The sequence below is a fragment of the Neolamprologus multifasciatus genome, chromosome 7, assembly GCF_963576455.1.
Source record: "Neolamprologus multifasciatus chromosome 7, fNeoMul1.2, whole genome shotgun sequence".
NCBI lineage: Eukaryota > Metazoa > Chordata > Actinopteri > Cichliformes > Cichlidae > Neolamprologus > Neolamprologus multifasciatus.
The window spans coordinates 12,244,445-12,268,090 of record NC_140445.1 but is presented as its reverse complement, the minus strand read 5'-3'; the positions used below and the strand labels follow the sequence as shown (position 1 = coordinate 12,268,090).

Below are 23,646 nucleotides of genomic sequence, written 5' to 3'. Positions count from 1 at the left end.
CTGATTATTATGTGTTTCTGTAATACCACACTTGCATGTGCTTGAACATAAGGGATACTGTATTAAAAAAACAGTACAAAAGGTTTGTATTTATGAATAAAAATTTCTTTATTAAAATTCCACAATGACAGAGTTTCCAATGATTAAGAAATCATGACGTCATGCTTCTTTAGATTGTGGATCAATTATAATTCTGTACATCTTTAATTTCAAGAGATTATAATTACTGATTGCTGCACTATAAAGGCCATTATTATCCAGTTTGAGCAGAGTGGAGGTACAATTATCAAACAAAACTTCAGAATTTGATTTGATAAATAGCCCCAGAAAGTAATTTGACTGTTTTGCCTCTGTGTATGTTTGTAGTATTATGTGCTTTTAACACATACACCAGTCAAATACAGAAACGTCAGTATTCTGATGGGTTGCTCAGGGGCTCTCCCTACAGGTAGAGGTAAGCCAAGCAGAGCCTACACCAAGATTAGATTTTTTTCTTTTAATTCCAAACAATTTTACAGCAATTTTATTGTTCTTTAAGCTTTAATATACAATCCCAAACCAGAAAAACTATTTGTACTTGTGGACTTTATATGCAATTTGCACATAAACTAAGCCTACCCATTACGTTCTGGTGTTATTTTTTTTTTTTTTTTACTCTTAGGCTGTTAAACACAACTGAGTCTATAGGTGAAAAATTAACACTGTCTTTTAAATATAAATTTAAAGAAATAGTCGGTTACAATCCATTATTCTCACATGTCTAAAAGATAGAATTGTGATATTGCTAAGTTGGTTAATTTACACAGTCTGCTTTTATGACACCTTTCTTTCTTTCAAATAGGCTAAACTTTTTTTTAAATGTAGTAGCTCTGTTCCAATCTTACCCACCAAAGTGCCTAAAATGTACACTTGTAATACTGTATTACTTTACAGTGTGTTTCCTCTAACACGGAAGTTTGTATTACTTAACCTCTTTAACCATATTTCCACTGGTTAATCCTGGCGTGTTTTGTATCATGAAGGTAGTTAGCTTCTTATGAGGGTATATTGCCATGGTAAATTGTACTGTTGTTGAGCAGGATATGTTCCAAATTCCAGCTCTAAGCCTTCATTTGAATTCTATTTTTATATTTATTCTTTACATGCTCTCAAACAGCTAATAACAATCCAGGCAACAGAATAAAACCTAAAACTCTCTTTTAAAAAAAATAATGAAATGTACAAGCTGATAACCAGCTAATAACCAGGTTAGTGGATGAATCCAGATTACAAAAAGCCACCCTGGATATGTTCAACTCTCTTCATAGAACAGGCCAAGATTACATAACAAAACATGTCAATATTAAGACAGAGAAACTATGTACAAGATGCAAAACTACCACAATGAGCTGAACACATCTACACAGACAGGATGACTATAAAGAGACATATATGGCAACAAAAACATGATGTTGGGGGCCTTTTAAAACTTAAGCCTTTTGTCTCGTATCCATCCCAAACTGACGCACTTATACAAAGCACTTATATTATACTATATTTCACAAAGCACGTATATATTAACATCTTACTAATATATTACCATATTAATTACAAAAATTACTAGAACACAGTAAATCTTTACAAATGTGGTCCTTCAGTATTAAATGATGAGCTTGTACAGTTAATTGTGGTTCTGGTTTGAAATGCTGTATAAAGTAAACATTTCTTTTTGTCACTGTTGTTCTGAATGGTTCTTCTTTGCAGTGGAAAACAATGGCTACATTACACCGTGGGCAAACCAACCCTGTTATTTCTCTCAATTTGTTTAATATTTCCCTTAATAATACTGTATGTACCACTCAATACTAGCTAAAGCTACCACTAAAAGATGCTGAAGTAAACCTTCAGAAGTCTGTGAAAAGCTCTCCAATTAAAGTAACTCATCTGTTACATTAACTACAAGCCTTAAGAAGCCAAACACACCTAACAGTGTTTAATTATAATGTGTACAGTGTCCTAAATGTATGTGTAAATACATGTTCATAAGTTATCTCATGATTTAGCGTTTGATTGAGAAATATATATTGATTGTTGATTTAGATATTTTGTTTAACTTCCCTCACAAGCTTAACTCACAGACTACATATAGATGAATTACATAAAGTTTGTGATCAAAATGGGGCTGACCCCCCCCAGATAATTCCCTCGAGAGGGGGTAGATACCAAAAACAGAGCTCAAAATGAATCAGATGTATACAAAAACATCTCCAAATACATGATCATCTTGGTCTGACTGGTGACATTGTTAATGACATGTGTTCACAAACTTTTTTTTTTTTGCTGATTCAAAGTGACCAGTAAAATCAGCTATCATGGGCTGTTTAGCAATTAGTCAGGTAAACTCCAAGTTTTAATCAGTGAAAAGTTCTATAAAGATAAAGAAAGCTGCAGATTCAGCAGTGACTCCCCCAAATTCAGCCTGGTTTTAAGTCACTTCGTAATAAAATTACAACAAATGTATGCATGTGTGTATCATGAATTCATACATACTGAACACAGTGGAAGAAGTGGAGGTAATTTAGCCCCGATGGGATGACATAGCTAACTAGTAACAAAGATCAGAACTGTGTCCTCTTAGCTGTGGGTGTCCTCACTGTAGCCTTCCATCACCACTGCTGCGTGGATATTGCATCAGAACATCTGCCGGTGGAATAACTTCAACCTTGTATCTCACTTTCTTGGACTGAAGGATGCTGTAGCTGTTATCAAAACACAGCACATCTGCACAAAGCAAAGGATACAGTCACTAACAGCTAAGAAAAGCTATCATCCTGTAAACACATAAAATACTTTATTGATCCCACAAGGGAAATCACCACGTTACAGCTACTCTTCTAAATCACTCTATAAATGTGACAGGTTGTGTTTTAATAAGAATGTAGTTGATTCTGAATATGTGAACACCCAATAGCATCCAAAGAAGAGCTAGCCTTTTGCTACATTCTCTGTCCAGATGATCCCTCACTGCTTTCACATAAAGGTCATGCTGGATTAACGAGAGCCTTCACTGTATTATGACTGTAAGACACTCACTATTGTACCTCTGTCCTGATATTAATGACAATTTAAACCAAAATTTCACATCTGGAGTCATCACTACACATTTATTGGCACTTGATTTTCAGTCCAGTTTTTATGTAATTTGGTATACCTCAACTTCTCATCTGCTGTAGGTAATTTTTTTTTTAGGTCTGCCACATTTTCTTTTGTCCTCCACTTGACAGTTTCCTCACATTTCCTCCACCCACTGCATACAATGTTGAGATATGCCAAGTTTTTGGCCTATAGCTCTTTGGGAATCACCTTGTTAGTGCAAAAGTACTATTGTATGCCTATTAAACTGTTATCTTTGGTGATTTGAAAGGCAGTCTGACATTTAGCTAAGGAAAATGGAATAAATGATGTGCTTTGTGTTTTTACAACAGGCTGCTAGTAACGAGGTACGTAAAGTTACAATTTAAAATTGAATTTAAATTATCTGTTATGTCCCTTGAGTTAAGAGCCTTGAATATGCTTAAATGATTCACATGTCAATTGTTAAAGTGCCTCAACAAACAAACAAAAAGGATTCCTATATAAACGGTCTTTGACTAGAGTTTGAAAGATCTTCAGAAAGCTGGAGAACTGTTGCTCAAGTCCACTTAAAGAAAAAAATAACAAGAAAGTCTGGCGCATTGGAAGCAAAATGAAAGGAGCAATTTTCATTGTTACAGACTAATTCTGCAGACATTACTGCAAAAGTACCTGTACACACAGCTGTGAGTTACTTACAGACTCCGGGCTCAGGACAGGTGAGGCAGCTATCTTCAGGGACCAAGTGTGCATTGTACCGCTCACTGGGTAGAACTTGCTGCATTTCAGCTATCTTCTGTTGGCTGCCCTCTTTAGTCCTCTTGTACACTCCAAACCCAATATCTGCTCCATCACTGGCAAACTGCCACCTGACAAGCAATAATGAATTCATCATGAGTGGCAGCTTTAGTATTTTTTTTAATTTTATTTTATTTTAAAGTCTATATCACTAAATCACCACAAACACACACTACAAGTCAGTGATTCATTGTTCTCAGAACACAGAATAAACCTGCTGTACCTCAGGAGGCTGCTGGCTGCAGGAACATCATACTCCAGCTGGATGACAGAGCCACGGCTGATGGTCACACTTTTGTTATACTGAACCTTCACTGAATCCTGCACATAGTAGGACTTGGGAACTGTACCACCAAAATTGATCTGCAACCACAATACACAAAAACACGCATCACTTTAGTCTCCAATTTTAGAGGAACAGCATTGTATTTAATCAGTCTTTCCCTCTGCTCTCACCATGGTTCTGCAGTGAGGGTCTCCATCAGGGTCAGTCAGAGTTCCTCCATACACCACTGGAAGCTGATCTGGGTCAATATGTTCACGTAGCACTTCTTGCCAGTTACCTGTAAACACAATATTGTAATTTAAAACTTTTTAGTTTAATAAGACTGCTTTGTTTCATGACCTTAGTTCCTTTATAGGTTGACATTCGTGTAGATTAAAAGAGTAAAATTATAAACTCTAAATAGTAAATATAAGAAAGACTGCATATTGACCATAGGGGTCAGGTGCAATGTGTGCCAGGTAGCACAGAAGCCCTGGTGGATTGATCCCCAGCTACCAAGATTGGGACATGGGAAGTCAACTCTTTGGTGGGGAAGGAGCCCACCAGAGATTCGTCCCAGCTCATCCTCATGAGATATAGTTGGGCTCACCTCAACGCATGGCTTGGGCTCTAGAACCAGTCTCCTGGAGCCGGGATGGACTCTGTGTTAGTCTAGAGTTGCCCTGGGTGAGAGGCATAATTGGGAGGAATGGCCTCCTGGATTTGAACCCAAGCTGTGTTTTATTGTTGGATTTCTGTGCAAACCACAGTTTGTCCAAAACAAACACCATGTTTTAACATAAGTTAAAACATGGTGGTCCACATGGCACCAGGAAGCTCTAGGCAGTAGGTCGATGATCGATTTTATAATTGTATCACCAGACCTGCGGCCAAATGTTCTGGACACTTGGGTAAAGAGAAGGGCTCGAGTTGACAACTCGAGCCCTTCTCTGGACAGACCTGGCATGCCTAAATGTATAGGCCCCAGTGCACGAGATCTTCAACACACACCTCCACCAGAGCTTCAAAACCATTATGAGTCAGAATAGACCATGTCCACTGCCGAAGTCTGTGCTGTGCTGTGGCCGTGGTGTGGTTCGTGGTCGTGAAACACCGGACCAGGTCTATATCCTCTCAAGGCTACTTGAGGGTGCATGAGAGTTTGCCCAACTAGTCTACATGTGATTTATAGACTTGGAGAAAGCAGTCCCTCGGAATGTCCTGTGAGAGGTGCATTGGGAGGAGTATGGGGTGTCTGGCACATTGCTACGGGTCATTCAGTCCTTATAGAAACATTGCAAGAGCTTGGGTCCGCATAGCCTAAGCATAGCATAAGTCGGACTCGTTCATGATGATCTCCACTAGGGCTGCCCTTTGTCATCAATTCTGTTTGTAATTTTTATGGACAGAATTTCTAGACGTAGCCAAATAATGGAAGGCTTTCACATGGGTGGTCTCAGAATCCCATCTCTGCTTTTTGCAAGTACTTTTTTTATGCTTTGTTACTTCAGCATGCTAATGTTAGCATCAAGATCAAGTAAAGACTCAGAGAACACTGGGATAAAGAAAAGTTGTCTTACTTCCTAAAACAATGATCTTGCGCCGTGTTTCCTCGCACAGAAAGTGTTTGATCAGGTTGTAGGCCACAGGAAACATTTTGGGCGCTGCAGCAAAAGATACAAATTATCAACCAAAATACTAAAACAGAACGTGGAAATCAAATATGCAGACAGATGGTCTTATGTACCTTTGATGAGAAACACCCTCTTCAAGCCTTCAGGATAGTTGTCTTCAAACATGGTGAGGATCTACATGGCCGAAAGCAGTAATTACACATAGATGTTTCGTGTGTATGAGTGGGTGATTGTTACAAAAGCTGATAACAAACCTCTCCATAGGTCTCAATAGCAGGTTTCCAAATGTGCTTCAATCCAAGTCCTTCACAGTCATAGATTAGAGTGATGGATTCAATGTACTTCCCCAACTGAGAGAGAGACACAGTAACATTAGAAGAGACGAGCAGAGAGGAGTGGAAAGGGAAGAACAGAGAACTCCTGGCTGACCTTTTCAGACTGTTTTTGACATTCCTGCCGTAGCATCTCTGTGTTTTGGATTTTAGTCTTCAGGAAGTCCTGTTTGGTGGCTGACATCAGCAGACCTTTAGGATCCAGAGGGCCAATCACATCGTACCAGACTGGACTTCCCTCACGGTCATAGCCACACATCCCTCCAGATACATACTTCTCAATCACCTGAGAGATGGATTCATAAAGAAAAAAATGTGACCTTCAAAAACTAAAGAGTCTGAAAGACTGCTCATTTAACAACAGTCCCCTGCATCCTCAGTTCAGACTACTTTTTCACAAATATTAGCTAAAAAGAAAATGCAGTAGGTTACCTCTGGAGGTTTCCAGTCAGATAGGATGGTGTCTACTTTCATCTGTTCCCTAAACACCACATGCTGCAGAGGTCGAAGACAACAAGGCTGGGTAAGTTAAAGACTAAAGCTTACAAAAACCAGACAAACACAGAGTAATGTCTATCCCCACAAATGCTCCAGCTGTCAAAGACACTCTATAGCTATTATTCTAGAAATGATTTCATGTTTTGAAATGGAAGAAGCTTTTTTCATGCTTTACTTTATTTTCTGTTTCATATATACAGTATATATACCGTTACAATGGTTGGCTGCTTATATTAAATATGTCCAGAATTTCAGACAAAGAGTCCATTAAGTAACCTCTGTGAGCCCAATGCTCAGCCCTCAGACTGGTCTAAACATTCTGCTTTCACTAAGTTTTTCCACTCTTGGATTTGTTTGATGTCAGTGAGAGCAGATATCACTAATATGATCATCTCAACTACACAGTTCTGGTTGTGTATTTCATAAGCCCAACTTACCTGTGCCTTTATCACTTTATCACTCAGCCAATCACAATGAGGATTATTTTAAGCTGTGAATCCTGAAAAGATATATAGCTGGAAATATGTGCACTAGGTTCCCTAAAACTATAGGAATAAAGTCTGATCCATTAATTCCATGAATTTACTTTACTATACATTGTCCTATATTACTTTGTCCTTGAACATGAAAAGAGTCACTAACTAAATTCCCTAGAAAGAGGGCCACAAATCAAACACTGGATTAATCTTTAACATTGCGCTGTGTTATATAAACTCATCATTTTATGTAATATCTAAAAGGTAAATACAGTTTTAATGAATTTAATACATTTAGTACAGAGATTTGAAAAGCAGCACCAGGTAGAAATACGTGTTAGGTGTTAGTTGGGTACTTGAAGAGCAAACAGGCTCTCACTGTCTGAACAACACAGAGCTTACCTTCCTGATCATGCTTTCAGCTTTGTGAACATTGAAGCTACGGGCTGGAAAAAAGAAAAGAAAAAAATCCCACATTAGCCACATACAATCAAACTGACAACGCCACTTCTGTAACACTGAAATGCCAGGTTACTGTGAGACACTATGAGGAGACACCATCTTCTGGGAAAATAAAATACCTATTTTAACTAAGAACAAAGAAAATACATTTCTTCCTTTATAGTTTTGTTTTTTCTTTTTTTTTTAAATTTGGTTTGGGGTTGCCAGTTTATTACTTTTTAAATGGAAAACTACAGGACACCTGAAAAGAAATCTTTCTTTCTTCCCCCTCCCCTTTTTTCTCAAACATCTCAACAAATCACCACCAAAAGAGAAAGAAAAAAATGTTTTCAAAAAGAATCCTTAAAAAGTTAGCCATGATACTATCCAAGCAATATTAAACATTTTAATACAAATAATTAGCCCTTTAAGTAGATTGATCATGATTGCATACAGAAGAGGAAAGTAAACTTAAAAGACCATCAACAATATCTGATGATCATAAAACAGAAACCTTATGATACTTTTTTTTTTTTTTACTCAAGCAAAGAGACTGGCCAAGGTTAACACAAATATTGAACTGCAGACACAGCGACCCCATTTATCTGAGTCCCTCTGAACTATGGACCTTTAAACAGCTGAGTGAACAGACAGGGCCCTGCATTATTGATCAGAGCATAAATCACCTAAGTCACTGATTCAAAATGCCGCAACAGTATCTCCAACCAAGAAAACACTGTTTCTGAGTGTTTGTGCTCTCTGTTCAGAAAGATCTGAAATAGTCAGAGCTGACTATTGCTAGAAAAGTGTCTTCTTTCAAACATTTTACCCTATTATTAGCTTCAACAGGGAAATTAATTGGTGTTGTGTGTATTTTAGTTAGTTTCTTTGTCAGATTATTTTAAAAATTATAATAAAAAAAGGTTTGAATAACAATGTGACTTTTGGACGCAATCCTAATCAACAAATTCACCAAAGATTTATTTACCATTTTTGAAATACATATCAAATTGAAATAAGCAAAATTGTGAGACATTTTCTTGAGGTTGTCAAGAACATATCACAGGCTTTCAGGTCCAGATGTTCTCCTGGATTCAGGGAATCAATTCATGCGTGGTGTGGAGTGAGCAAATTTAGACCTTGGTGGTAATATGCAGTGTCAAACTGCTGTTGTTGTAGAACTGTTCTGGTTTCTGTTGGAGCATCGTCCAGCACCCATGTACACATGTACAATGGGTGCTGTAGTTGGTGAAAGGTGAAAACAACAAACGAGCATTCTAATCTGTATCTAACTTTCTAAACCAGATCACCCAGACTGTAATCTGTTCTTCACTCGAACCATACCTTAAACTAATCAGTCAAACTCTAATGTATAGTCTGATGTGTTCTTTCACATGGTAGCATCATGGAGTGAATGCACTGACCAGCTGACATGATACTTTTACTGCAGTTTACAATTTGACAAAACTAAAGCTAGTGTCAAGTCTCAAAATGATTAGAAACTATGATTCTCGTAGGGACTGCCCTCAAAGCTCTACCTATTTCATGATACTTCATAAAGATTTAGAACTCAGTTTGACTTTTGTGTTGTTAAATACAGGAAGACAAAAAATATCACAGTCTTTTTAAAAATCACCAGGACAACTTAATTAAACTTGTAGCTCAGCTGAAACAGCAGCAGTCAGTGCTTTGAAGCTTACTCTTGATCAAGCTTGGAGACCAAGACCAAGTCTGGTTTTGCACAGCAGAAAACAAACATTTACACTGAGAATGGCATTGACTCCATGTTCATACTCTTTAAACTGTCAGACAAAAGTGATAGGTAAGAAATCAATGATTAACTGAAAGACGACTAAGGCTTTCATAAATAACCTAATTAAAAAACAAAACAAAGGGCATTGTTGTTAGTACACCGCATTTTAGTAGAGAGTGTTATGCCATATATGCCACTTTATATGTCACATAAAAATAGTATATCACAACTTTTTTGGAAGGTAAGCTTATCTAACTAAATGCTAAAACATTACATAAGACAACAGGTCACATGTAAAGATGGCAGCCAGTAGGTCATTAGCCTAGCGGAAAGAGAGGCAACAGATGGAATGACTGAGTTCACAGGTTACATGAACAAATCTAATAAAAGAATGTTACATATACAAAAAAATAAAACTTTCCTCCTGTGTTTTTTTTTTTTGGGGGGGGGGGGGGGGGGGGCTTTCCCTGAATGCATCATAATGCATCATCCTGCTCTGGTTCAAGTATAAAATATATGGTTAACCTTTTGAAGCCGACACAGAACACATGCAAGTAGTCAAAAGCAGGACAGTTAATTACTGATTTCTTTCTTTACATCGTCAAATACCAGCTGAGATTTTTCACTGTCACCATCTTGGTGTTTAAACTCAGTCATGATTAAAGTTGAGTGGATCTTACTGAGAAACAGAGGGACACTGCAAGCCCAATGGTCAGTTTCACGGTGCTTTATCCTCCCTTTGAACTAAAAGTAAACATCATGATGTGTTCAGTAAGCCTTGAAATTAGCCACTGAAACCATAAACTGTTCAACAAACTGTTTACTGAGGTCACAGATCACAAGAGTTGATGGGTCAATAGCTTAGACTTCTTTGAGTCTGACTCAGTAATGGCTCACTGCTGGCCATTAGAAAGAGTCCAAGTTTATCCATGCCCATATTTTATATACAGCCTGTCTATGCTAAGAAGCTGGAGGAGACATGTTCTATCGGAAAGTCTTTTCAAGTTTGAGCATCATGTTTCAGTTAAAGAGTGCAACAGTGAGCAGTAAGTCTTTACCAGCTTTTATCAGTACAAGAAATTTAAAATGCAGTTCTGTTAAAAACACAAGTGTCTTTGGGACAACATGTTTTCATGTCTGTTTTTCTGGGCAGTTTTTCCCTCTTGAGCTGCATGGAATGGAGGGTAAACAAAAGAGTGACATTTGTAGCTACAGCATGTAAATGCACTTCATTTTAATACATGTTTTCCATCAGATTACGGGAAATAAAAAACATTTCAGTCTTTGATACAGACCCCCTCCCCCCTTGTCATTAGCACCTTTGCATTCACAAAAACTAGTTTCAAGACATGCCTAGCTAGCCTAAGTAATGCAAATTCTAATGCAACCGACAGCTTAAGTATCAGTTTCAAGTGGTGGATCAGGAGGGCACCAAGAAACCCAAGATGAGTGATTTTTCTTTAAGGTTAGGGAAGCAATTTTTAACCCATTTTGATGGTAGTTTAAAGCTACTGTTTATTAATTGAGCATTCTAGTAATTATTTCATCCTAATTAGGTAGTACTTTTTTCACATTTGGTATTATGTTCATTTGACAGTTCTTTATGATCTTAGTTTCTGTGCTTTATCACTGAAGTAAATGCTTAATAATTAATTAATTTAGTATTTATAAGTATACAAACGTTTACATTCATTCTGCAGTGCTTCTTGGTGTGTGGGTACCAGGAGCTACAGGCTGTTTAACACATGGAACAAGTTACTCATCAACAGAAACTAATGTCACATGCAAACCACAGAATAATATGTCAGATTAGAAGTTTTCAGAGTGAATGCAGAGTGAATGAGGTCAAATTTCAGGTTGATTTTTACATCAATCTGAAATTTAGATTCAAAATGTAGAAACAGAAAATGTGAATATTAACAGTTTGGGTCATATTTATTTCAGTCAATCAACTGCAATGTACAAAAAAATCAAAATGATTATATGTGCCATATGTGAAAACTGGACATATAGCACATTTTCATTTACTATTCATGCAAATAAATACATTCAGAATTTATCCTGATACATTCCTATGATAGAAGGGTCCTCTTTTGTTTGAGCCACCACTAACCATGATTCAGTAATATTAATTTGACAGGTTATTCGATAAACTGACTTTCCAAAGAATGGAAAGTCAGTTAATGCAGCCAGAAAAGGTTGTTTTTAAAAACAAAACAAAACAAAACAATGTTTTCTGATGTATATCAGCTCTTCCTGCAGCTGCTCTGCTTGTATGGAAAGAATAGATGGTGATAAAAAATCATCACCATTCATTAAACCTTAATAACTGGAAACACAAGCTAACATAATAAAACTGAAGTTACTTCTAATTTCTGATTTATTACACTTTACATAATCAGTTGCGATAACTGAATTTACTCGAGTACTGTATGAGGTATTTCCACATTTAAATTTTGTTTACTTCATTTACTCCACTTCCTTTATATAAAATCTTTAATTATTTTTTGTATGTTAGTAAACTTCCTTCCAAGTATAAGCCCATGTGAAAATACTATGTTTCTTTATCTCCAGTCAGGTTTGATTTCTTTTTAGGTCTCACTGGACCCTTAAACACAGCATCAGATAGAATGCAATTCCAATGCTATTCAGAGAAAGGGAGCCCTTCTCCCTCATTCTAAGCTCACATGTTTAATGCATTACCCAATGACTTTTATTTCACTGGCAGTGGAAATTAACAAGAAGACTGATTTAAAACCACCTTATTAAAAGTCTGGAGTCCTTATACCACGCACTGCAGATTCAGATCGTTTAGTAAAATGACACAATAAACTTACTACATAAAACGTTTTGCCCCTCTTGTGTTGGAGGCATGAAATTTAATATAATGCAGTATTCCCTCCCCCCCCAAAAAAGAAAAGAAAAACTCAAATTTGTAGGCAATAATAGATAATCAACATGAATGCATAGGTTATATTTATGAGATCAGTCCCTTGAAAGAAGTATTCTGCCGATACTGAACCCTCCAGCTCTGGTATGCCTACACTCTTGCACTGAAACTGGATTTAGTTTCATGTTCGGAACAGGTTTGTTTGGCCACCGTGGCTCAGGGGGGTTGGGAAGCGTATCTGTAACCGGAAGGTCGCCGGTTCGATCCCCGGGCTCTCTGTCCTGGTCGTTGTGTCCTTGGGCAAGACACTTCACCTACCGCCTACTGGTGTTGGCCAGAGGGGCCGATGGTGCGATATGGCAGCCTCGCTTCTGTCAGTCTGCCCCAGGGCAGCTGTGGCTACAACTGTAGCTTGCCTCCACCAGTGTGTGAATGTGAGAGTGAATGAATAGTGGCATTGTAAAGCGCTTTGGGTGCCTTGAAAAGCGCTATATAAATCCAATCCATTATTATTATTATTATTATTATCATTATTCCTACTCAACTGCTTTAAATATCAAAGTTTACCAGAGACTGAAGGTAGCCCCAGGCATTATAAGGCTGCCAGTATACTTGTAGAGTATAATGGCAGCCTTGAAAAGTTTGTGGTATACCACAAGCTTTCATTCTGTGCAAAAATATCCCCTGTTACTGAAATCTTTTAATTTATAGCATTATTAGTTATTTAGCCTCTATATGAGGGTCTTTAACAGCTTTTATGTCTGTTAGCTGCCACAAGTACTGATACAGGAAATCTTTAATATGTCACCCAATAGTCCTTAAAATACAACATGTCTGCGTAGCAGAAAATCATCTTTTCGCTCACTGTTACAGCAGAGAACAGACGCAAACACAATGCTCTGGCCTCTGTTACGCTGGGCCATCTGATATGTGCCGTTTATATTCATTAAGCCGTTTGAAATCAGATTTTTCCTTTGTTGATTTTTGAAACATTTTATTTTGTTATTTAATAAATAATTTCATATTTGCATCCGACTTCATCCTTATTTTAATTGAGTCAATTTACTTTGATTTACGTTTCGTTTTTAACTTTTATTGACCCTCATACCTTTCCACTTATTTTGTTATATGTTTGTTGTGTTTCACTCAAGGTTAAGTATCTTATCTTTCTTATCTTAAGATAGTTACAGCTTCTCAACACACCTGAACAGTGAGAATGCACACTTCATATCAGGGTTGGAGTCTGATAAGTAATTGGATTGACAAAGTCATTCTTGTAGTAGGGCAGAAGAATAAATTAACAGTAAGTGGCAATATTTAAGCACTTTCATTGAAATATTTGTAAATACACAGAACACTAACATATATGAAATATGTGTCAAAGTAAAACCGATTTATTAAACATATGGCAGCCTCTTTAAAAGAGAGACTGGCATACATTTAGTGTATTGAATCGAAGATCTCTCCTTTCCACGTGATTTTTTGTTGTTAATTGTCACTCATCTTTTCCAGCTGGTTCTGTTTTTTTACATTCGTCTTTAGTCACTCTAGACTTGGGTGATTGTTGCTATAAATAGGTGGTTTCAGTGTGTGTTGTACATAAATGCAAGTCTCACCTCTGAGCCAGCGCAGGAGGTAGTGATCATGCTGCGCAGGCAAGCTTGGAAGGATGTCCTGAATCCTCTCCCGAAACTGGAAGTGAGAGAACCAGAGAGAAGACAAAGTTATTTTAATATTTAAGGAACAGTTTTACATTTGCAGAATTAGACTTGGTCGCTTTATTGCAAAGTAAGAGAGGTTTGATACCACTCTCATGTCTGTACATAACAGTGTGCAATTACAGGCAATCAAATATATGTTGGTCATACAAATATATGAAACTACAACTAGGAGATACCTAGCGCATAATAAAGACTGTTAATGGCCCAAAAAGTACTAACTTGGCCGCATCAGTTCAAGCTACAAAATGATTTTTTTTTTTTAATTTATTTGTAGTTTCAATTTATTCAAAAAGAGAATAGTTAAACTTTCCTCTAGGCTTAACCAACCACCCTAAATTTATGTTACAAGACAAGACATTAACATAAAGTGGTGTGTTTCGTTGTGTGGAAAAAAAAAAGATACATCCCAGTAAACTCACAGCATAACATCAACCAATTTTGATGAGACCAAAGACCAATGTCAATGATTTACTGCATATGACACTACCTCAAGCCCACAGATACAACAATTTGATAGATAAGAACAATTAAACCATTCAACTGAACATATATATCTGCATAACGTTAATTGTAAATGTCTTACCTCGGCTAAAATCTCAGCCTGCTTTGGGCTCAGGTCTCCTATTCGTCCACTCATCTCTGTGACCTTGTGTGTTTAATGGAAGCAGCCTATGTGAATGAACAGCACTTGGGGAAAATTGAGATAGAATAGTAAAAAAGCCACACCCCCTCACACCGACCCATCCCTACACAGAGATCTGCCCACACACTAAACACTCACACAAATAGGTGGACTTTCATCTTTTAGCTTAAAGATCTGTTTATATTTTGTCACCTTGTGAAACCTGATTACAGGTGAGGCATTCAAAAAGGCTCACATTACTGCACAATGAGCAACCCCCAAATAATCCTGTCACTTAATTATACAGGACATGCCCATTTATCAGTGTAATCCTTTTAATGTTGCTACTTTGATTTGCTTCATACACTGCTGGGTAGCTTGTACATTTCCCCCAGGGATCAATAAAAGTTGATAATACGCCATAATGTTTTTAATGATAATCATTAAAAATTATACAAACTTAATTAAAGTAATGCAATAAAAGTAACAGAGATAAAATGCTTTTATTCTATAGCTACCTTCAAGCAAAAGTGCAAAAAACCCCACCAGTTTAATTCTAGTGCAGACTGAATGCGCTTTTATTCTATTAACCAAGTCTGCCTTTTTTATTGTTGTTATTTGGCATGTGTTATGTCATCGGACAGTATTGTCTCATTTATACTGTGTAGTTTTATGTGATCTATAAGTGTAATTTGGGAGTTTTGCTAAAATGCTTTAGATTTTGTTGACCATCACATTGTGCTCAATCGACTGAGATACTGTGTGTACAGGGGTTTGGCTTTTGCAGTGGTTTTATTTATCTGAATGACCCTTTTCTGTGGCTGCTTCCAAGTAAAGCTCCTCTTCCACTTCTCCCTATGGTGTACCTCAAGGTTCTGTTTTGAGGCCTTAAAGGTCTCTGTTATATCTGAATCTCTTCAGCTGATACTTGCTTGTTTGTTCTCAACTGAATGAAGATAAAACAGAAGTCATTGTTTTTTTCCCCTGACAGATTTGTGGGCATGGATGGCATGACTAATAGGGAGAGTCGGGTGGATACCCGATAAACTAGTTCACTTTCACCTCTCTTTTGGGCCAGTTCAGTAAGGCCCATAAGTGCAACTTTTCTAAGTGCTCACTTATCACACCATTGCTAATTAAGTTACACCAAATCCCCATTAACTTTGGAGTTCACTTTAATATTGGGGCTTTGAATTTTAGAGCTTTGTATAGACATGCACCAGTGTACATCGGAAAACTTTTACATATATACATCCCCAGCATATGATCAGGGCCTGGCTGTGCAGCATACAACAGTAGCGAGTCTGTGGGCCTGACTCTGTGAAGCAAGTGGAAACTCCAGTTAAATATTTTATTTTTAATTTTTTTTTAACTTTCAGAAAGATAACAGGCAGGTTGAGTTTAGTTTTTTCATAAAATTCTTTTATTCTTTAAATACACAGGCTATTCAGAAACTGGTTAGGATGCAGACCGCAGGGTCCTCAAAAAGTAAAGCTGGTCTTATGAATAAATGGATGATTTACAAAAACTTACATCAAATCAATCAATACTTCTCATTTTCACACAGTGGAAGGTTGTTTTAACGACCCGAGAGAGAAAGAAATTTGAATAATTTGCCTCCCAAAATATTTCTCAAAATGGACATGTTCTCGTCCCAAAATCCAAAGCTATTAGGCTTTGGACTGTGGAAGGAGAACATGTCCATTTTGTAATGGAGGGGAAAAAAGGTGGACTTTGTAAAAATCAATAAGTTTTACATAAACCACTGCCGTACGTTTCAGAGATGTTTGCACGGCAGTATAAACGGCACAATTTCCCCTCATACCCGCTTTCTACATCAGAATCAAAACTCACATTTTTCCTTTTTCAAACTACTCAATAACAACAACAATAATAATAATGATGATAATGGTGGTAATGGTAATAATAACAACTTTAGATAATCCACCATAAAGAACAAAAGCGGCTTTAGGTGGAAAAGAGTAAGTCTTTGTGAGCTCCTGATTAAAGTGTGGTTGGTGTTTAGTAAAGGACCTTAAATACAGATTCAATATAAATACAGATTCAGACTCAGCTTATTCAGTCCACTGAACACATTTCGTTTGCATAGGTTTTTTACAGGTCAGATTTATAGCCAATCTAAATCTTTGGACAACCATTTATGTTAGCAGAAAATATCATCTGCAGATTAGGTGTACATGAATGCAGTTTTCAGGCAATAGATCACGGCCTCTCCAAAGGGTGAGAGATTTCTACTGAAGCTAGAAAGCCTCCCAATTTAACATTCAGTCATTGCATGCATGGCTAAAAATCAACACAGTCAGTTACGGCAGTTGACCTTTCTAGTGTTTAATAAACATATCTCACATGGAGAAGTTAATCAACAACTCACAGATTTCAGTGATTTAAAAAAACCTGTATATAAACCTTCATACATCTAGAAGACTGCAATCAACCTGGAGGTTTACAAGTCTTTACACGAGTATTCATAATAACCCAGTTGTTGCTAAGAATTAGAGCACGACTTGCAGAAGAGTTCATAACTAAGCTCAGTATTTATATTTTTACCAAAAACATTCATGTCAAACGAAAGCGCTTCATGTATTTTGAGATTAGATATTTCCACCTTCTAACAATTAATTCATTTCTTGATTTGTTTCTCCTCTCAAACAGCTTGCTACACAAACTGCAGAATTAATGTAGCCAACCTTCTATCAAAAATATTAACTTTTTTTTCTTTTATACCAACATTTCAAAAATAACTTTTAATATTTAAAAAATGCACAAGGTTTGATACAATCTCTATGTATACAGGATATCATCTATACATTTGGGAAAAAAGTCCTGACTGAAAAGTGAGATGAGATGTGACACAATGCACTTTGCCCTAAAAAAAAAAAGAAAGAAAGAAAGAAAACAAACAAACTCAGACCTAGCTTTAGACAAATGGAGGCTGCAAAACACTGCTACAAACAGTGGACACAAAAGTGAATGCATTTTACAGGGACATAACCTCTGTGTACTCTGAGTTTCAGGAGCATTTATTATTCCGACTCATAAGAGATAACTGCCGGTTTGGATCCAGAAATATCATTACCAAAAAAAAAAAAAAAAGGTTTGGTTTGCCAGATTGCCTTCAGGCATCTGTCAAACCAAACCTTTTTTTTTTCTAACACATCAGCACACTGATATTTATAAAGTGCCTAAAGCTGTTATAAAGACATTAAATAATGCTAAAATATGAACCCAGTACAAAACAGCTCCTACTCCAATCAATAAACTGAGGAAATTAGCTTTTTTTGTCCTTCTGCACAAAACCTGGATGAGAAGATTGATACCACGCTTATATTTGTGTGTTAATTTTAAACTAAAGCCACAAAGCTGCTAGATGAGACTTGAATTTAGACTGGAAACCACCGTCGTGTCTCAGTTCTTGGCTACTTGAATGATAGAAAAGGACCACCAAACAAGATTCAGCCAGCAGGAGGCTGTAATCATCAGCACTGATGATAGTGGCTTTGCTAGCTTACTAGCTAAGAGCAGCAGACAGCAAATTGTCCATATGGGTGGTCAGAGGCAGAACAAGTTTAGGACATGCAGTAGATCGCGGGACAACCGGAGTCCAACATTCAGAATGGCATTTCATTTAAGAGCAGAACGTGACATGTCCATTTGAGAATTAATCAGTCCAAAATTACATACTAGGCAAGTCAGTATGTAGTAGTAGTTTTAGTACTACATGAAGTGAACTAATATTATGAACAAAATTGAGACCAAGCATAGGAATTATTTATCTTAAAAGAAATGGTCAATAGAGAATTAGCTCTGAAAAGTTGGGCCAATAACAACACTTAAAAATAATAATTTGGCTGATAATTAAAATGTTATTGTTCTGCCTTTTCTGCAACAGAAACCAAAGTCTTCATTAGAACAAAATAACCAGTTGTTTCAGCATCTTGTAGTCGGCACAGAATTAAGGTGACAATACTTGAGTGTGTCACTGCTACTGTTACCTGTCACTGAATGTGTCAGTCAATGGCAGCCATTAAATCTGATGTTAGCTGGTAAAGACAATTAGCTGCTCTATCCATGTAAACAGACTAAAAACCAACCACCAATTAACTCAATTAACTCCAGTGGCTTTCATCCTTCTTTCTAAACATCAAACAAAATATACAGAATAATTTGTAAGCTTTGATGGTTCTTGAAGGCTGAATGAGGCCAGGCTACACAGTTTTACCCGTTTCTACCCATCACACTGAACTAAGCTAAGCTAATTCGTGAACATAGACTATATAAAAGATAGAGGTAGCCTCTGGGCTTGTAAAGTGGAGCCAATGTGGAAGAGCTTTAACTCTGAATTTTTATAAATGGCCAACAGGAGGCGACCAAACTGAATAGCAATAGTTTCAGTCTGATCCATCCATCACGCCTCACATCCAATTCAAAAACACTACAATGCTCACAATGAAAACAGGCACCTTCAGTCCCACATAACTGGTGACATTACTGTGGCCAATTCCATCGTTTATATACAATCTGTGTTAGTGACTTGATAATAGTGCAATCAATCTTCTCATCTGAAAGAATCATCTTCATTTTTTTAAATAACTAGTAAAAGTTGTGAGATGAACTGAATGAAAGAGTTCTCATTAGCTGTGCAAAAACAACATTTAACTGAGACTGAAGCAGATAACGTAAAACATCTTAAAGGGGAAAATAATCATTAGTATTTTGTGTTTGATCTGGCAAGAAGTCATCAACACTGAAAGAGCATCTCTGTGAAAAACAGGAGGGGATTTTTTGTTTTAACTCCCCTGACTGGACATTTTAATCCAGAAGCAGAGTGTTTACAATTAATATAGCATCCTCTTTGTTAAATTTACACCTCCTTCTGAGAAATATTGTCGGGATTGACATCATCTTTTCTTTTGTAAGATCTCAGTGTGAAATGAAACCTCAGTGTGAAGATGGATGATCAAATAATAATGGAAACATTTTAAGACAAACATACTATTGGATCAATTTTGGTGCCAGCAGGATGATGGAAACTAAAGCTCTGAGAAGAGCTACACCTGCAAGCTCAGTAATGAGCAGCTTTAATGTCAGCTACTCACCAAGAAAGACAAATTCAACTACAAGAGAATATTTTAACCCCTCACCTCCACCAGTTGTAATACTATTATACAAATAGTTCTGTAGTTTCATCAAGGTCAGTAGGTCAACACTCTTAATCCTGCCAAAATATACCTGTCATATGTTCACTTTTTAGGAATAAAAAAAACATTTGTAAAGTTCCAGACGCAAACTTCAGCTATGTTACTGACACACACACTGGGCCTCATGCAGGAAAGACTCACTCCCACAGGTTTGTTTCCATCACTCTCATTGCTTGTAAGGAAAGTGTGGCCTTATAATTACGAATTATAATTGACAGAATAAATAAATCCTTGATTATTGCTGCTGTTGTACAATCAGGGCTCAGAGAAATGTTTTTCAGATGCTTTCAGCTGAGAGGATTACGAAGTGTCATCTAGACACGGCCAAACATCTGGGCAGCTCAGTTGGGCTAACAGTTTGCACTGGTGAGGCTGCCTCCCCTGAATGAGTCGCATCCTGCACTTTTGTTGTGTGAAATTCATGTATATTCTAGACCTGTCGTTTAATGTAGTGCACAGTCTCTGCTTTTATCCACATTGGAATGTGTTTCTTTGACTTGGATACATCTTCATTGGATTTTTTGTCATAATGGCTGTCGTTTTTCTTTAAAGTCTGACATAACTTGTACACGTTATTCACTGTCAGCTTGTTAGGTTGTTGTGCATCAACGATTAGTTGTTGTGTAACACTTAACTGACAATAAATAAAGCAGAACAAGTAACAAAGCATGACAGGTCTAGATGTCAATTAAACCAATGATTCTGTCACACAAAATGAACACACTTTATGTAAAAACTCAATAATTGTTAACAGTGGATATAATGTCAAATATAATTTAAATGAAAAACAAATATATAAATGAAAAAAGGGGAGAGTCGTGAGAGTACCAGAGTGTTTTAGTAGGCAGCTGGGAAATAATTGGGAGTTGTTTTTAACATAAAGCTAAAATTAGCATCACTGGTCCATGCCATGCTGGTTGGGAGATTGTTGCTGCAAACGGGGCAGGGAGCAGCAGTGGATGTGTGTGCACCAAGAGACCTGCATAGCAGTTACATTGTGAGTGGAAGAGAGCTGAAGCCTCTGCTATCCAACTGCTACTTGTTGCAGAAAGCAGACTCAATTGAGAGAAAGAAAAAAAAAAACAGACCCTGAGCAATATAGACATAAAGGCGATTGTTAATCCTCCCTGTAGATAGACCTTGTTGATCAAACACTCTACTTTTCTTAGCTTGAGTTAAACCGGGAGAAACTCTGGGCACGTGGATAGGTGTCCTTTAGAGAAGTGCACTGTAATGAAGTTTGGTTTAGTTTTTATAAATTATCATTAAAAGGCAAACTTGGAATTTAAATCAAATATCATTCATCAGCCCAGCCCTAGGACATAGTTACAAAAAGGTTTCCTGCAGAAGGCCCATTGTTTTCCTGTGCAGTATCATCACAACCATCATGTCAAATGAAAGCATAGTACCTTGAGAGAAAGTGAGCCCTGTGATGTCTGCATTTAGAACAAGCCAACTATGTATGTCAAGTAGCTCTACAGTAGCACCTGATCACCTGTCTACGCTCATTAATGTCCCTACTTTTAATGTAAAAATAATGAGAGCCATTTCCATATTGTCTGTAGGAAACATTCACTGAGGTACTCCACACTGACGGAGGCCAGCAGGGAGTCTGGAAGGCAGAGCAGAGGAAAGCGCTTTGAATAGTTTGGTTGCTTTTGGTCATGTTGTCATATTTCTTGTTTAGTGTTTGGCTTCTTGTATTAAAGCAGCTTTGGTGAACATGAAACACTCAAAAGTACAATGGCTTCTTAACAGAAGACCATCATCCAATCATTGATCCCTCTAAATCACAAACCTCAGGGTGGAAATGTTTTTCTTCCTGTGTGGGTGGCTGCTGCTCCAGCTGGGAACGAGCATCCTGCCTGAAGCTGCAGCTTTGTTTTTTTGCCTCCAAAACTTTGAGTGTGTCATGGTCTACATGCACATTCAATGGCATGTGTGATATAGAACATGAACTCCATGTCCATGGCAGTCTGTGGCACACTTGCACTCTCCCCATGGATGACAGGGATCAGAGCGCTGTCCATCTCATTCATGTAGCGCTGTGGGAGAAGACTGCCTTTGGAGCCAGCCTGGTACTCCACCTGAGAAAAAACAGTAAAGAAATATTCAAAAAGCTTTAAGTGCTTAACACAATAAATCCAAATAGGGCTGTCACAATACCAGATGTTCACTTCACGATTACTGTGGTCAAAAAAACTTCCCAAAACCTATTATTAGGGGCGCAACGATACACAAAATTCACAGTTCGGTTCGATACTTTTATCGATACAAAAAAATGTTCATGCCTTTTTAATTTGTCATTTATTAAAATTATAAATATATATTTTAACTCAAAAGTACAGTTTTTAAATTTAATGTTGCTGAAACAACGAAATAATAATTTTAAAAAAAATCTATCTGATCGAGAAATCACTCATCTTTGGAAAAGAGTTTATTACAGAGAAATGGCTCTTTCCAAAATAAAAGCTAAACTATACGCTTCTTCTGGGGTATACTCTCAGGAGCATATTAAACATATCAGGTCACCATAAGGAGAATCATGTGCTAAAGGCTGTCTAAATGACTCGGGTAAAGTTTGTAGTATGTGTGCTTGTTGTTTTTGTCTGCTTCCACTTGTCTTTGCACTAGGATGATGTCAGCGTAAATGTGCAGTCATATTCGTTGTGTTCCCACTAGTGCTGTCAGCGTTAATGTCGTTAAAATGACATTAACGCCATAACGCGGCAAATCTCCGTTAATGAGTTACCACGGATCGCCCCGTGCGTGGGGCTGGACGGCGTCAACGCGTTAACAAGCTAACCGTGCTAACGCACTAGTTCCCACAAGTTGAGCATTGCGTGGCACAGCCAACATACTGTTTTTCTTTTGTCCATGACGCGCTTACCTTCAGGGTCATACGTCACATGAAAACCAAAATAGTTCCAAACGCCAGATCTGAATGAGGGTAGGGGAGGTTCAATTTGCCATGTTGCAACGAGAGCTTAACTTCTGTCTCGCTAGCTTGCCCTGCGCTCAGTGAATCTGCGTTCGACTACTCCGCCTAGGCTGCACTGTTGAGCGCAGATCCACTGAGCGCTCAACACAGACAGCATCGTCAGAAGGAAAGTTGATAAAATAAATTAAAAATGTTGTATTGTTCGATACATATGCGTACCGAACCAAAAGCACTGTATCGAACGGTTCAATATCAATACGAATATCGTTGCACCCCTAATATATACATACACACACACACACACACACACACATACTAGGGGTGCAACAATACACAAAATTCACGGTTCGGTGAATTTTGGCAAACACATACACACATGGAGTAAATCATTGTGTGCAGTTACCCTGTTATTTATATATATATATATATATATATATATATATACACACATACATATATATATATATACATACATACACACACGCACACACACATATACACACACGCACACATATGGTTAAACTCAAAACACAAGCATATGAAGGTGGTGAGAAAGTCTGTAACCATAACTGACCAAGAGAATTCAAAAATGACCATTAGAGTGGTGATACTAGTGTGTGATTTTTAAATACAGTCAGTCATCATTAATACATCACTATTGTTGCATCTGCATTTTCAATACCTTGTAAGACCACTCTGCTAATGCAGAATGGTCTTAAAAAGGTTTTACAATATTAACCTGAAACACTGCTTGTTTACCATGTCAGCCTGTGTCGAGACACACAGTGAGAGTGAGTTGATGCCACTGGAAGTGAGAACGGCGAGGTGAGGAGTGAGAGCGCTGCAGGTTGCCAACGCTATTTCCTTCTGAAAAACACTGCAGGACGATAAGACAGATGCCAGGTTGCAGTCTGGAGACTTCAGCTGGTAGAATACCTGAACAGA

At 37.5% G+C, this 23,646-nt stretch overlaps 2 protein-coding genes across 3 annotated transcripts in view; both read right to left on the bottom strand.

Moving 5' to 3' along the window:
* Positions 1-718: 718 nt before the first annotated feature.
* LOC146513858 (SEC14-like protein 2) lies at positions 719-21,520 on the bottom strand. The gene is made up of 12 exons (XM_085167641.1): positions 14,503-21,520; positions 13,815-13,890; positions 7,517-7,560; positions 6,573-6,635; positions 6,238-6,426; positions 6,063-6,158; positions 5,922-5,982; positions 5,755-5,838; positions 4,366-4,472; positions 4,133-4,272; positions 3,811-3,980; positions 719-2,760 (listed from the first exon to the last, which is right to left on the bottom strand). The coding sequence occupies exons 1-12, from the start codon at positions 14,554-14,556 to the stop codon at positions 2,630-2,632; spliced, it is 1,215 nt and encodes a 404-aa protein (XP_085023767.1). The 5' UTR covers positions 14,557-21,520; the 3' UTR covers positions 719-2,629.
* Positions 21,521-21,638: 118 nt separating this feature from the next.
* zfyve16 (zinc finger, FYVE domain containing 16) overlaps positions 21,639-23,646 on the bottom strand; it is a 41,654-nt gene continuing 39,646 nt past the window's right edge. For both annotated transcript variants that reach the window (XM_085167558.1, XM_085167557.1), the window contains 2 exons: positions 23,461-23,637; positions 21,639-21,847 (listed from right to left, as the gene is read on the bottom strand). In XM_085167558.1, the coding sequence (XP_085023684.1) occupies positions 21,671-21,847; positions 23,461-23,637 (354 nt within the window). In that variant the 3' untranslated portion in view covers positions 21,639-21,670. The remainder of the gene's footprint in view (positions 21,848-23,460; positions 23,638-23,646) is intronic.